The 15,184-nt window shown below is 42.8% G+C and overlaps 1 protein-coding gene across 1 annotated transcript in view; it reads left to right on the top strand.

Moving 5' to 3' along the window:
• Positions 1–2,512: 2,512 nt before the first annotated feature.
• Uchl3 (ubiquitin C-terminal hydrolase L3) overlaps positions 2,513–15,184 on the top strand; it is a 42,129-nt gene continuing 29,457 nt past the window's right edge. The window contains exons 1-3 of the mRNA XM_032917531.1: positions 2,513–2,642; positions 2,748–2,759; positions 14,506–14,634. Coding sequence (XP_032773422.1) covers positions 2,601–2,642; positions 2,748–2,759; positions 14,506–14,634 — 183 coding nt within the window. The 5' untranslated portion in view covers positions 2,513–2,600. The remainder of the gene's footprint in view (positions 2,643–2,747; positions 2,760–14,505; positions 14,635–15,184) is intronic.

Below are 15,184 nucleotides of genomic sequence, written 5' to 3'. Positions count from 1 at the left end.
GGCACCATTTCTTACAATGGAAAACAATACAAGCTGGGTGATGGTGGCACATGCACTCAGGAGGCAGAGGCAGGTGGATAGCTGTGACTTCAAGGCCAGCTTGGTCTACAGAGTGAGTTTCAGGACTGCCAGGGCTACACAGTCAAACCCTGTCTTGAACACACCCCTCCAACAAAAAGAAAAAAAGGAGAATAGTCAAGGTGTTGTGTCATGGATGAACCGTGGTTAAATGGAGATATTGATCTCCTTGGGACAATTAAGACCTGAATCTGGGATGATTACAACTGTCATGCTAAACTTTGATCAGGTGTTGAAAAAATACCAAATTTCATTAATCTCCTCCCCCTCGGGCAGAATGAAGCTTATCTGTTGCTCAAGCTGGTATCAAATTTGCATCTCTCTTGGTTTAGCCTCTAAGTTGCTGGTTACAGGAGCAAGGCACTCTGCCCAAGCTATATTTAATCAGTTCTTGAAAGCTTTTAATTCTACACTTACAAAAATCTCAAAAAATGTTCCTGCTCATGCGACACGTTCTTCTACTGATGGTTCCCTATGTGGCATTGTGACTCAGTTGTTTTTCCAGAAGCAAGCACGAACTCGCTCATAGCTCTTTAAAATTACTCCTGAGTTATGAGAATCACAGCCTCTGTAGGTATCATATTTAATTGCCACTTAACCTGTCTTTTAAAAGATTATGCTGTGACTTGGCATAACAAAAGATTGCTGTTGGTGGAAAAAGCATGAAGACTGGATTTTAGGATACTATGGATTCCTGAGAGAATGAACCTCTCTCTCCCTGTCCTTTCTTCCTTTCTCACCTCTCTAGTCCATCCCTTTCTCTCATCATTCCTCTCTTCTGTCTCTTTCTCTCTTTGATCGTCTCTCATTACATAGCTAAGACAGACTTGGAGCTCGCTACCGAGCCCCGACTGGGCTTGAGTTCCCAATCCTCACCATGATTCTCCTACCTCGACTTCTCAAGTGCTGGGGTTACAGGTGTGCACCATCCCTTACACGTGGAAACTCATTTCAGGGGTGGGAGAGGTCTGTGCATGTCTGTGATTGACTGCAAAAACACAGCAATGTTGTAGTTACGACATTCATGTTGAAGACAAAGAAATCTTAGCAAGGAGAAAACCCCCAATCAATAAATAAGGCATATGGATAGGACTTTGTCCCTGGAGATAAAAAAAAAAAAAAACCTCAAAATCATATGACATTGGGACATTCAAACATTGGAGGCAATGACACTAAATCTTGAGCCCCACTTTATTCGTAATGAATCAAAATCAGTGCTTCAGATTCAAGCATTCATATGTGTGGTCAAGTCTGAGGATTAAGGCTCTTTGTACTATGTAGGGACATCCACGCCAATGTGGGGTTAACCTAACAGACTGGAAGTAAGGAGACCGGAAGCCTGATATGTTTGCAAGGGTCTGGGCAGTGGCAATTCTGTGGGGTGCTACGACCACTTCTCTATGGCAAAGGACCCGTTATTGCTATCACCCATGCTCGGAGAAGACTTTCCAGTGTGGATGCTTTGAGGTTGCCCAAACTCTTGCTAACAAGTCCCTCCTCCACGGCAAACCAAAATACAATCCTACTGAAGTTTACTTTGAAAAACCACTGAGATAACTGGACTTAGCTACCCAGCATGGAGATGATTATGCCATTCCTCTCCTCTTTGTGACACTGAGATTGGGCCCGGGGCCTTAAGCACGCTAGACAAGCGCTCTACAGCTTCCCAAAAGCCTTTGAGAATCTACTATGCACTAGCCATTGGGTTAAATCCTGAAAACTAAACAAACAAACAAAATCATTACATCTGCCATCCTGAAATTTAGTGGGACAGAGAATGGACGTCCAAAATGCTGCTTAAAGTTTTTCAGTTTGTACCCAAACAGTATATTGCCCGATTCACCTTTGTAAATGGTTCCATATTGTTCTTAAGCAGAACTGAGTATCTGTCTACCTACCACCTGTATCCATCATCTGCCTATTACCTGTATCTCAGGCAGTGCAATAACAGATAAGGCCAACATATCATTTCAGTAACCTCACAAAGGAGCAAGAAGACCATGATTCATTGCAAGGAGTCAACCTCTGGCTTGGCGGCCTTAAGGCTAGCAAACCAGTCCCACTCTCACAGAGTAGGAATCCATAACGCGCCCCCTAGAGCTTCTGGCTGGCATTGCAAGGAGGTGAGGGCGCCTGCAAGCACGCGGCCCTGGCCAGCGTGTGGCGCATGCGTAGAACTCGGGCGCTCCCTCTCAGGAAGGGAGAGTCCAAGTGTGAGGGGGGGTTCACTGTTGATTCCGGCTCTTTTGTTTTCTCATGAAATAGGACTTGGCTTCGGTTTATCATCTTAATCTGCTTTTTGATTTAAGTAATAACTCCAGGGCTGCGTCTCCGTAGGGAAAGATTAAGCATCCTGGGGGCCGTGGAACCTCACTCGTTGGTTTCCCCCGCGGGACGGCGTTAGGATGGTGCGGGCCGGAGCGCGCGGGGGCGGAAGCAGCGGCGGTGGTGGTGGTGGTGGTGGTGGTGGTGGTGGCGGCGGCGGCTGCTGTCAGAGCTGGAGCGCGGCCGGCTGAGCAGTCATGGAGGGTCAGCGCTGGCTGCCGCTGGAGGCCAACCCTGAGGTGAGCGCGGCCGGCCGGGTTCCGCAGCCGGGGGCCTAGCGGGTCGGGAAGCCGGCGCCAGCCCGCATGCGCGCGTCTCTAAACTCCTCTACTGTCTCGTTTCAGGTCACCAACCAGGTGAGTGCGGTGTCTGTCACCCCGGACCCCGGAGTCCTCTCCGCCTTCTCCGCCAGCCTCCCCGCTGGCCTTCACCTCTGCATCCCCACGGATCCAGGGATCGCATCCCGGGAGGCCCCGCTCTGCGGCGGTGGGCGGCTCCGCCCCTCTCAGGCCAGCACCTGGCTCCGGGAGATGCGGGTGCAGCGTCCTCTGTCCCTCCGTCCCTCCGTCGGACCCCGGGTCGTCGCCGGCGCTGCCTGGGGCCTCGGGGTCTGAGGTTTGGTTGCCTCTCATCTGGTACCCTCCAGCCCCCCGTGCCTTTCCCCTCTTCGTTCGTCTCCTTGCCGTTGCGGGTTCCATCCTGTCCCTTGACCCTGTCCCTTCTAGGTGACTAATTTGCCAACACTTCCTGACTCCCGGCTTTGTAAACTTGCCCACCCAGTTCTGGTAATTCCATCCACCTCCTGTACAATGAAATCACCTTTCAGTCATCTTCTCTTGCCCCATCAAGGTCCTGCTCTTCCCCGCCACGCCCCCTTTCTCTTCCCGTCCTTAAAAGGTGGACCTGGTAGTCGCCTCCTGTACCACACAAAACCCGGTTTAATCGTTGTCATTGCAGTTCATAGCCACCTGCTAATTCTTAAAAGGAAGATTGTTTTGGATTCTGAAGGTTGGGGTTGGGGATGCCTTTCAGCCTCCAAATTAGGTGGCGTGGGGGTGGTGCTCTTAGTTATAGATTTTTTTTTTTTAATTTGCACGGGTATGTATTAAGTAGCCTGTTTTTTTTCTGCTCACAAATTTAGTTCACCTTTGACCGTTCTCTTAGTTTGTTATATAGTTTTCTTTTCTTTCCTTCCATATTTTTTCTCATAACCGAAGGATAAAAATTTATTACCTACATTTAAAAACGTGTTTTGAGACCAGACATGGAGGCCCATGCCTGTTGTGTCAGCCTCTGGGAGGCTGAGGTAAGGAGGATTTTGAGTTCCAGCCCAATCTGGACTGAGACACTATCTAAAAACCTGCTCCCCTCCTCTAGTTGTTTATTTTTTTTTAATGGTTTTTGGTTTTCAAAGCGTTTTAGCAAAACATATATATATACATATATATATTATACATATATATATTATAAAGCACACAGGCTTTATGTTAGAGGGGACATCCTTTTGGAATTTTTGAAAATGTTTACATTTATTTTGGATATGGACACTTGTGGAGGTTGGAGGACAACTTTCGAGATTCAGTTCTCACCGGCCCTCAGGTGGGTCCTTGGGATTAAACACGGGTCTTCATACCTGCTGGTGGGAGGCACCTTTACCCACTGGCCTGACTCCCTGTAGCTTATGTGGGTTTGTTAGGTGTTTTTGTTACCGTCCGTTCTTGTCTTAGAAAGGTGAACTGTGTAAAGTTTAAATCACAGCACTTCCCCGTTATGCTACTGCTCACAGCACCCTTTCTTGAGGAGACCAACTTTCTTTTGTTCTCACCTCTGTGAAATTTGCTCATCTGACTTTATTTTGTCTGTCAAGAGAAAGATCTTAAGGAATTTGCACAGAGAAGTGTCTATTTTAGCTATAATCCAGCCTATAGCCGTTTTCTAATATATGTGCATAGCTTTTGTTCCATTGACCTGTCTGTTCATTTTAACATTATCGTCCTATTTACTGTGGCTTTATAAGTCCTCAGATAGTAAGAATCCAAGAGTGTACCTTTTCTGAGTTGTTTAGGCTTTTCTAATAATTACTTTACCTCCCAGATAAATTTTATCATGCTTGTCAGTCTTTACAGAAACTTGATTGGTGAACGTGTCCACTGGATAGATGTATTCTGAGGACTAAGCCTTTATAACAGTGGATCTTGTAATGTCTGACCAAGGTGTATCATCATCTAATTAGGCCTTTCATTTCTTCATCAGTGTTTGATAGTTTGAGCGCATAGCTCTTGGGAAAAAGAAATTGTTGGATTCCTACAAATTTGATGATTTGAGGTGCTCTTGAAAGTAGTAATACTTTAAAATTTCATTTTCGAGTTCTTTACTACGAATTGAATATAGTTTAAAAACGGGCCCATATCCTCAGCCTCGCTAAAATCAGGGAGCAGCTGCATGCACCTCTGTATTTAGTGACTTCTCGGTAGGTCCTGAGAATTTCCTGTGAAGACAGAAGTGCGCTCTGCAGTCAGATGCTCAGTCCTAGTCCACACACTGCTATGTCTTTTTCTCGTCTTACTACGCCTGTCAGTGTCCTAAATAAGAGTCTGAAGTGCTGGCTTCTGGTCTTCGCTGGAGACGCATAAACTCCTCCACTCTACAGTGGGGCAGTCACTACAGTGAGGCAGGTACAGGTATCTTGTAGAGGCCTTTTCTCAGGCTAAGGAAGTTCTACTTTTTCCGGATTTGTAAAGATTTTTATTATGAATTCATGTTCAGATTCTCCAAGTGATTTTTTAAAAAAGCAGTCCTTGGTGATGACCATGGAAAGAATTATATATAATTATATGTAAAGATAAAGAAACAGATATTACCAATATTACTCTGGCACCCAAACTAGACAAACCATAAGAAAAAAATGCACAATACACATAATACACATATATATTATATATGAAAAAACTGGACACAAAGTTTGTGATTCAGCTGATACAGAACCTCATTCCTAAATAATTTTGATACATTATAAAATGCTCACTCTGGGCTTGTATCTCTTGTTAATATGACTGTAAAAGCCTTCAGCAATACGGGTATTTTAGATTTATTTATTTTTGTATGTGACAGTGAAGACACTGTCACTGTCTTATATTGAAGATTGATTTACCATTTAAAAATCTATCAATGTAATTAGCCTTATCAGTTGATTTTAAAAAGAACCTTTTAAGGAGCTGGAGAGATGGCTCAGTGGTTAAGAGCGTTGACTGCTCTTTCAGAGGTCCTGAGTTCAATTCCCAGCAACCACATGGTAGCTCACAACCATCTGTAATGGAATCCAATGCCCTCTTCTGGTGTGTCTGAAGACGACACTGTACTCACATAAAATAAATCTTTAAAAAAAAAACAAAACTTTAAAATGATACTAATTACCGTTTTAAGAAAACAATAAAAAGTTTATATAACAACATTTAATATCTGTGATTCGGCTGATATAGTACGTATTCCTAGATAACTTTGATAAATTATAAAATCATTTACTTACACTAAATAATATTTTGAGGCCACCTTTTGCATTACCAATTGTCTGAACAGGAACTAGTTATACTTTAGTGATTAAGCTATTATTGCTTTCCTATCCAGTGGGAAAGCAATTGAACTATTATTGCTGTGGGAAGGCAGAAAGTAAAGCCAGGCAAACAAACCATTAGCCATTGTTAGAAGCACAGCGAGAACATTAACAAGGTGTTGGGGTCAGAACCTAGTCAGATGGATAGCGACCAGAGGCTTTTCTGGACTGACTGAGAGATGTTAGTGGATGGCGCATCTGCCCTGCTGTGGTATGACTTGGTTTACTTCTGTTTTCTAGCCACATATGGTGTCATCCTAACACTGGGGAGACTGAGGCAGGAAAGAGTCAGAGACAGCTTGGTCTACAGAGAGAGACACTGTCTCAGTTTTTCATGTTGTTTGTTGTTGAGGACTATGTTTTTACTTAGGGAATGGGCAAGCATCTTAGAAGGAGTTAGCTTTAACCAGAATTTGTGTTTGTCTAGTGCCCATGCTCTATATATGACTGAGGGTAGACAGTGAGTACCTTTGATCAACTGACTTGTGATTTGGAGAATTTTCCCAGCAGGCCTTGAATGCTGTTGCCTGTGTTATGTAGGTGACAGGCCTGACACCTGGCCCAGCCCTGGGTTTTCTTATTTTATTTTTTAGCCTAATGGGCTCACAAGAGGAGCCTGATCCCTACTTAACTGTGCTACCATCTGGCAGTTAAGGGTCTTATTAACTCTTAGTTTGAGCAAGTACTGTTTTATGCTGTGACGATGCCTGCTCTTATGTAAGAACAGTCGTCATGTGTCTGTAGCATGAAGATTAGTAAGGACTGCTAGACATCGTCTAGAAGAGTGTGTCATATACTACATCTGGTAAACAGTGGGTGATTTTTTTTTTTTTTTTTTTTTTTTTTTATTTGTGAGCTGGGGACTGAACTCAGGGCCTCGTGCTTGCTAAGCGAGTGCTCTACCACTGAGCTAAATCCCCAACCCCACAGTGGGTGATTTTTGTTGGTATCCTGTCAACTTCCTTTAAGATACTTCCTTTTGCTGCAGATTTGACTTAAAATAAAATAGTTTAAAAATAGAATTTAAGCTCTACCTTGTTTGCATATATGCTTAAATGGGTAAAAGTAGCTGATTGAAAGTTGCAGGTAATTGAACATTAACAATTACAGCTCTTTAAAGAAGTATAGTTGATCTGGGTAACCATATACAAATGAGTGTACTAGACTGTAATTTTTTTTTTGATTTGAGTACGGTTAGTGATTATCATTGGAATATATATGTGTATATACATATACATACATACATACATACACACATATACATATATACGGAGAGAGAGGGAGAGAGAGAAGAGAGTTATAACTTAGAGAAATTATGAATTTTTTAAGTAGGGAATCTCCCTAGAATTATTCTTAGCGTGATGTTACTGAGGAAGTGACATTTTCTTATCTCATATCTAAAGAAAACCTAAGCATACCTTGACATAGTTTTGCTACTTATGTAAATGATTAAAGTTAGAAATAGAGCTGGAGGCCATCTGCGAGATTATTACCAAGAAAATAATACAGTAATTCTCTCGTAGGTGGATCCCACTTTTAGGAAAGAAACAAGCAGGCCTTGTGCCCTGTCTCTTGTAGCTTCTGCCTTACTTCTGTTTCACCAAGGAATCGTCCTTCAGTACTGTCGCTAGCACCTCATCTCCATCCTCTTGGTCTTCCTTGGTAACTTGCTTCCATCCCCACCATTTCCTAGTAACTGCTTTCATCAGTTCACACGTGACCACCACTCCTCTGACTTATCCACGGGTATCTCATTTGCCTCTTAGTGGCAGCCTGCTTTCTTGAGTCAGCATGCTTTCTCATTTTTACTTTCCTGATAATCCTGATGCTTCTAATTCCCCAGTTACTTCTTAGGCTGTCCCCGCTCTACCTTCTCTGGAGTTCCTGGGGACTTCTCTGTGAGGTTACCCTCGATTGTCAACTTGGTGGGTATATCTGTGTGAGGGGCTTTCTAGATCACATTTATTTTGTTGGCGGCGCCATTCTGTGTTCTGCAGTCTAGGACTGAATGAAAAAGCGATATGGTAGGTGAGGCGCTACAGCAGCGGACGGAGCCTGCCACCAAACCTGGTGACCTGAGACTGCTCTGTGGGACCCACATGATGGAAGGAGAGCACCAGCTCTTGCAAGTTTTCCTCCAGAGGTTGCCGTGGCATGCATGTTTTAAGTAAACAATTTAAACAATAATGTTTTAAAGTTTAAAACCAAAACCAAAACCAAAAGGACAGCGGACAGCCAGCATTCTCCTCTCTGCTTCCTGAGCCTACACAAAGTGAGCCTCTGCCTCACGCTCCTCTACCAGGCTTTCCTACCTCGATGGACTGCAGCCTCGAGCTGGGGGCCAAAAATAAACGCTTCCTTCTTTAAGTTGTTCTTGTCGGGTTTGTTCCCAGCATCAAGGAAAGCAATGCCCTTCCTTCTAGAGTCGTGTACTCCTCTGTGATATTTCCTGTTCTCCTGTTTTGATAACATTTGCATCACAGACGGCCACAGTGTCCCTCTGAGCTCTTCCTTCGTCACCATGTTGGAAACTGTGTATTTAACTACTACTTTGATAGTTCCCTCTGAGTACTATCAATACCTCAAACAGTATAGCTGCAGAAGGTGAATTTCCACCCCCTAAAGTGATCTCTTCCTCCGTCTGCCAAAGGCATTGCAATGCATCCTATGGTCAAGCCAGTGCTAATGACTCTTCTGCCTGGCCATGCCATTGTGAAGATGCCATAGTGTCCCTTGGCTCTCTGAGTAAATATCTTGTCTACCGTATGTGTGCTGAGACCATGGCTGTCTAGCCTTTTCTGTAGTCTTTCTAATCGTGTAGGTCGTCTTCACAGCACAAGCCCCTCACCTTGACCTGGTCAGCTGCTGTGGACTAATAATTAGTTGTGCTTATGTTTTCCCCTAAAGTCATCATCCCTGCTTTTATTTGGCTTTAGGAAAATGCACACAACACCTTGTGATTTCTGCTTCAGACACTAATGCTTCACGGGTGGTTTTTAGATTACAATGCAAGCTCTTCACTGAGTCAGATGAGGACTACTGCCTGTTTCTACCCCAGCTGAACTCAGGTTTTGAATGCTCCGTCTCTTCTTGCTTCAGAGTCTTCAGTCTTTTATCCTCAGCTTTAGTCACTTCATCTTAGTTATTTTATGGCAGTGTTTTGTCTTTTTTGGGCATGTATGGCATACTAAAGTATACACCTCAAGTCTCCCTTTCCTTTACCTGCCTTCCCCTCTCTTTCTCTTCTTGTTTGGTTTCCTTCTCCTCCCTCACTCCTACTCTTTCCTCCTCCCTGTTTTTCTTTTTGCACAGGGTTTCGTAGTGTGATTGAGGCTGGCTTTGAACTCTTGCTTCCTGTAAGCATGAACCACCATAATACAGTTAAATTTGTTCAAAATTTGCATAAATAATTTGTGAAATTATTTATGTTCCCCCACCTCCTCCCCGTCTCTCTCTGTCTGTCCCTCCCCCCTCCCCTCTCTCTGTCAGGAGACTTGCTATGCAAACCAGGCTGGCCTTGAACTCAGAGCTCCACCTGCCTCTGCCTCTCGAGTGCAGGGATTAAGGGCAAGCACCACCACTGCTGCCACCACCACCCAGCTCTCCCTGAATATGTCAGTGAACAAAATTCTGTCTTCTAGAGTGCTTTAATTTTTTCTTTTTTACAGCAATGAGAATAACATTTAACTAGTGAAGTGATATTTATTTGTTTTTGCTGGGACATTTTGCCTTCTTAAAACTTCCTAAGTTGTTTCTCAGTCCTTCCATTCAAAGCATGTAGAGCAAATCTAATTGCTCTTTCCTGATACCAACACTCTCTTCAGCCAAGGTTCAGCCCTATCAGTCTGACCTGAACATGCGCACATGTGTTCCATCTGGTCGTCTTCCTGGTGCTGTGATAAAGCAGCATTACCAAGACAATAACCCAAGGAAGAAAGCTGGTTTTGGCTTCTAGATGGAGAAGAAGCCATGGCGGTGGGGAAACATTAGCTGTAAATGCTAGGCATCATGGCTAGAGCAGCAAGCTCATGCTGGGCCACAGCACAAAGCAGAATACAAGACAGAGGCAGGGGGAGACTGGAACCACTCAGAGCCTGCTTCCAGCGATGTATGTCCTGAGCACGACTGCACCTCCTAATCTCCCTGAACAGCACCACCTCCTGTAGACCAGGAGGTCAGACAGGTGTATAATAACTATCTTTATTTGTTTGAGACTGCTTATGTCTGTGTAGCCCATGTGGCCTTGCACTGTTGGTCTTCCTGCCCCAGCTGCCCAAGTGGGGACTTCAGCTGTGTGCTGCAATGCCTGACTTTAGCTGTCCCCAATCTGGGAGCAGGTTTGTGATTGGACTGGAGAGCACAAAGTTATTTTTTTAGTATTACTAAATTAATTATGAAACAATGATGCTAACAATATACTTAAATGTACCAGTACCGCCTAGATTTCTTTTATACCATCTTTTAAGAGCAGGCATGTTTTTAAAAAAATACAAATGTTTTTATGGCTGCATATTGTAATTTATAAATTATATTTCTTAATTAAACAACAATGTAAAGTAGTGGGATTTTAATGAACTAGTCAGATCTTTATTGTTGATGTTATTTTATTATCCAGTATTTAACCCCTTTCCTGCTCTATCTAAACACAGTACTTCAGTTAAGTAGAGATAGTTTTATAGATACACATGTGGACAATTTCTTACATCGGTAATTGTGAGAACTTTTCGTGGGTCTTGTTAGTTTCATGGGGTTTTTTTCTTTTTTCTTTTCTTCTTTTTTTTTCGGAGCTGGGGACCGAACCCAGGGTCTTGTGCTTGCTAGGCAAGCGCTCTACCACTGAGCTAAATCCCCAACCCTTTTTTTTTTTAAAACACATTTTTTATTGTTTGTTTATTTTATGAGTACACTGTCACTGTCTTCAACACACAAGGAGAGGATTCCATTACAGATGGTTGTGAGCCACCATGTGGTTGCTGGGATTTGAACTCAGGATCTCTGGAAGAGCAGTCAGTGCTCTTAACCACTGAGCCATCTCTCCAGCCCCAGGGTTTTTTCTTTGATTTTATTTTTAAACTGTAACTCACTGGTTTCTTTATACCGCCAGCAGAGACCTGGTATTCATTTGCCTGTCAGCCTGTTGGAGTGGCATTACAGTAATGGACTATACCCAGGTTTTTACTGAATTCTCAAGGATCGAGCTTAAGTCCTCGAGCTACAAGCACTTTTCCACCTGAGACCCCCGAAGCCACGAGTCTAGTTTTTAAGATTATTTTGCGTTTCCTCATAGTTTTGCAAATTAAAGTAAAAAGAATGCTGTGGTTCTGTAGATTTTGTTATTTACCTTTAAGCTGGACTATGGTAGAATACCACTTTTTTTTTAATGAGACAATAAAACTGGCTGGGTTTATACTATTCAACTAATCGTGGTTGACCGTTTACAAAATGTATCTTTTTAAATTTTTCATGTTTGCTTTAAGTACAGATCTGGTGTTCGTTTTGTATAGAAGCAGGACATGTTCATGATTCCTTTTTGTCTTTTGAGACAGGGTCTCACTGTGTCTGGAGCGCAGTTTGGCCTTGATCTCATACAGCTCCTCCTGCCTCTCTCTGTCTCCCAAGTGCTGGGAGTAACAGTGCCTGCCACCATGGCCAGCTGTACTTACTTTTAAACTGCTTATTTCTTGTATTATGTGAGGCTCCAATGAGTGACTCATGGCAACCTGGATCCAGAGGATAGAGCTAATATATTTAATAGATATTAATTGAATTGAATTTTTATAGTCTATCATTTCACGATAGGAGTCAAGAGTTAAGGTAAATTATAACTCTTGTTAAGATTTAATGATTTTTATGATTTATTACAATGTGCTTTTTAATCATTCATTGTGTTCTTAGTGTGATCTTAATCAGTGTCATGATAATTGATGCCTTAAGATCTTGAATTTTGCTTAGTGCTTACTTTTGTTAGCTTTGCTTATATATTTGATTTATACTCAAGTCTCTTTAGAGTAACTTAGCAGTTTTCTCCAAGTTGCATTTTGTATAACTTTGTAATGGGTATAATTTTATGAGTATCAAAATTAACAGATCCTCTGATCAGGTCTTACAGTTGGAAACGTTACTAGTTGGGTACAGCTTGGTGTTTCAGATTCTTGACATCTTATTCAAAGCCCTGAAGCAAGCTCAGAGGTTTGCAAAGGTAGCAGGAAGACTTACCTACAGTGGAGTGGTGGAGTAAGTCAGGTTCCCTGTTGAGGAGACAGTGAGTCGTGTAACTGAAGCCCCCCAGGACCCGTTGATGCTGGGACTTTATATGTTCAAGTAAGGGCAACATTTGCTTGCTAGGGATGGAATTGAGATGGCTTTCTATTTTGATTGACAGATGTTGTATGATCATTTTTATACTGTATATATACCTTTCTATAGTGCATCTGATTTTAATCATATACATGCCCAGTTGTGCATGGACAGATAGTAAACAGGGTTTTCACTTTACCTACACACTTGCTTTACTGCACAGGTACCCCAGACCAGTTCAGACTGTACTGGCCTTTCCATTCTTTGCAGTGGGCTGTGCATGCTAACAGGTTGTTAAGTGCATTGTTCAGAGAAAGGGGTATGTGCATAGTACGTGTAGATAAGGGTCCCGAGCTGTCAAGTTTGTTATCAGAAGAGGGGTGCTTAGATAGTCCACACCAAGTAGAGTCCCGGGTTTGCTAAACCCTGTGTGCTTGCCTACCTCAGAGATGCCAGTTATACCTTGATAATATGCAGAATTGATTTAATGAACATCAGACTGTAGATAAAGGAGTTGAATGTCTCAGTCTTCTTTAACTGGCAGGAAAAGGAGTATACCTTGAATGTGTATCATAGACAAGCTTGTGTACCATGCAGACATATAGATGGCAAGGTTATCTATTAAAGTGTGTCCATCTCAGTTCAAGCACTGTAACTCGAGTGTCTGTGGTTTGGTCAGGTACAGTGCTTAGCAGTGGAGAAAAGATAAGTAAGAGTCCCTTCCTTTAACACTGAGCCTTTAAAAAAAAAATCCTTCTCTGGTTTCCAGGTAGGATTGAATATTGACTGACCTAGACCAGTAAATTTGTAAGAAGAAGACATTTTAAGATGTGCTTGTGAACCCTGAACTCCTGTGTAGTAATATGGTGACGAATGACATAGTGGAGGTGCCCTCGCTCCCTGTAGTTCTAGACCATGCACTTGATGGAGAGTGGGTGTAATACATGTCATGTACTTCTGCCCAAGAGACATTCTTGTCTGCCTTTCTGTCCATCCATCTGTCTGTCTGTCTGTCCGTCCATCCGTCTATCTGGGAAGTATTTGCCTGCATGTGTATTTGTGCACATGTAACTTTTTCTTATTGACAAAATGCTTAGCCATCTGTCTTTAAACTCCAGATGTTATTTTTGGATATCAGTATAAGTTGTTTGTTGTTGTAATATAAAAATAAAAAAGTAAAGGTGTCTTTTACCCGGCTGGGTCTGCATCACGGTGCCCAAGGTATCTGCTAGATATCTTGGCAGAAACACATCCCAACTCTGCGGCGGCTCAGTGTCTCTTGCTGCCACACACTTTCCTACACTCAGACCGTCACATAAAAGAACACACAACACAATAATCTTTGACCCAATTGGTAAGATATAATTGCCCACTTAAACATACAAAGCCCAGTACCATCCATCCCTTAAGAACATTGATGACAACCTGTAAATACACAGAGCAGAATCTTAACATCACCTGCCATGGCTTCTCCCCTGTCTCTCTCCTCTGTCCTGTCTCCTCCTCTCTCTCCTTGTCTCCTCCTCCTCCTTCAAACTTCCCTTCCGCCCATCCTTCCTTCTCCTCCAATGACAGGCTTCCTTCTATCCTGTACCTGCCCCTCTCCTGTATTTTACAAATTCAATGGGGAGGTGGTTCTGGTGAAGTCATCTGACTTCTGAGTATGTGACTAGGTTGCTGTCCTTGGGGCAGTGGAATTAGCATCAAAATGCAGATAACTTCAGGGCAAACCACAACAGTTGTTGATGTACTAAAATAATTTGTTGTGTAATTGATGCATTAAGGGTGGAAATAAATTCTTAAGGTAACTTGTATGTCTTTGATGAAGTCCTGGCTAACATTTAATGCCAAAGTTAGGGATTTTGTAAACAGGTTTGTCTTCTCTGTTGTGGGTTTTAACTGTTTGGTACGTGGTATACATTGCTCTGCTCCTACTGTATGCATTGTAGACTTGCTTTACTGTGTTCTTGACCTCTCAGGCTCTGGTATATTGACAGAAGGACTATATGTACTTCTGTGGTGCAGTCTGTGTCTGGTAGTGCTGCTTTCTGCCTTCTTACTGAACATTAGTAATATTTGATCGCATTCCTTCTTATATATTAGACACGTGATACACACTTGTTGGTCATTTCCTTGTTAGCACTCTGCAGGTTTTCTCTCACCACTTAACAGTTTGCTGCTTTTTCTTTTACTAGTTTCTCAAGCAACTAGGCCTGCATCCTAACTGGCAGTTTGTGGACGTGTACGGGATGGAGCCTGAACTTCTCAGCATGGTTCCGAGACCAGTGTGCGCCGTGTTACTCCTCTTCCCTATCACAGAGAAGGTAATTGTAAAGCAAGAAGTGCAGTTTTGGATAAATGCGGATTTTTGATGTTGATAAAAAAATAGTCTTTGGGTTGGGGATTTAGCTCAGTGGCCCTGGGTTTGGTCCCCAGCTCCAAAAAAAAGAAAAGAAAAAAAAAATAGTCTTTAAGAGCAAATGATGCATTTGTTACATATAATCAGCAAATTAAAAAGGAAGAAAATCTTAGTTTCTTATTAAAATAAAAATATATAATTATAGATTGACAATCAAGCTTTTTCTGTTAGTCTTTTCCTTCAGCTTTCTTCTTAAAACCTTGGTTAGCTTGCCTCAGCTGGCTGCCGTTAACACTGGTGAGTGAGGCTGAGGGCCGTGGAGTATGCCTGCCCCCTTTGCTTCCCGAAAGATTGAGGCAGGAGAATCATTTGAGCTCAGGGGTTGCAGACTGGATTGAGCAATGCAGTGAGACCCTCGTATCGCACAGGCAAGCCCTGAGTGAAATGACCAGCGTGACATACATGCTTTTCTCTGTCAGCCCCTACTGTAAGACAGTTACTGCTTCCTTCCAGTC

The sequence above is a fragment of the Rattus rattus genome, chromosome 12 (genome assembly GCF_011064425.1).
Source record: "Rattus rattus isolate New Zealand chromosome 12, Rrattus_CSIRO_v1, whole genome shotgun sequence".
In the NCBI taxonomy this organism is placed as follows: Eukaryota; Metazoa; Chordata; class Mammalia; order Rodentia; family Muridae; genus Rattus; species Rattus rattus.
This window is presented reverse-complemented; position numbering and strand designations above follow the sequence as displayed.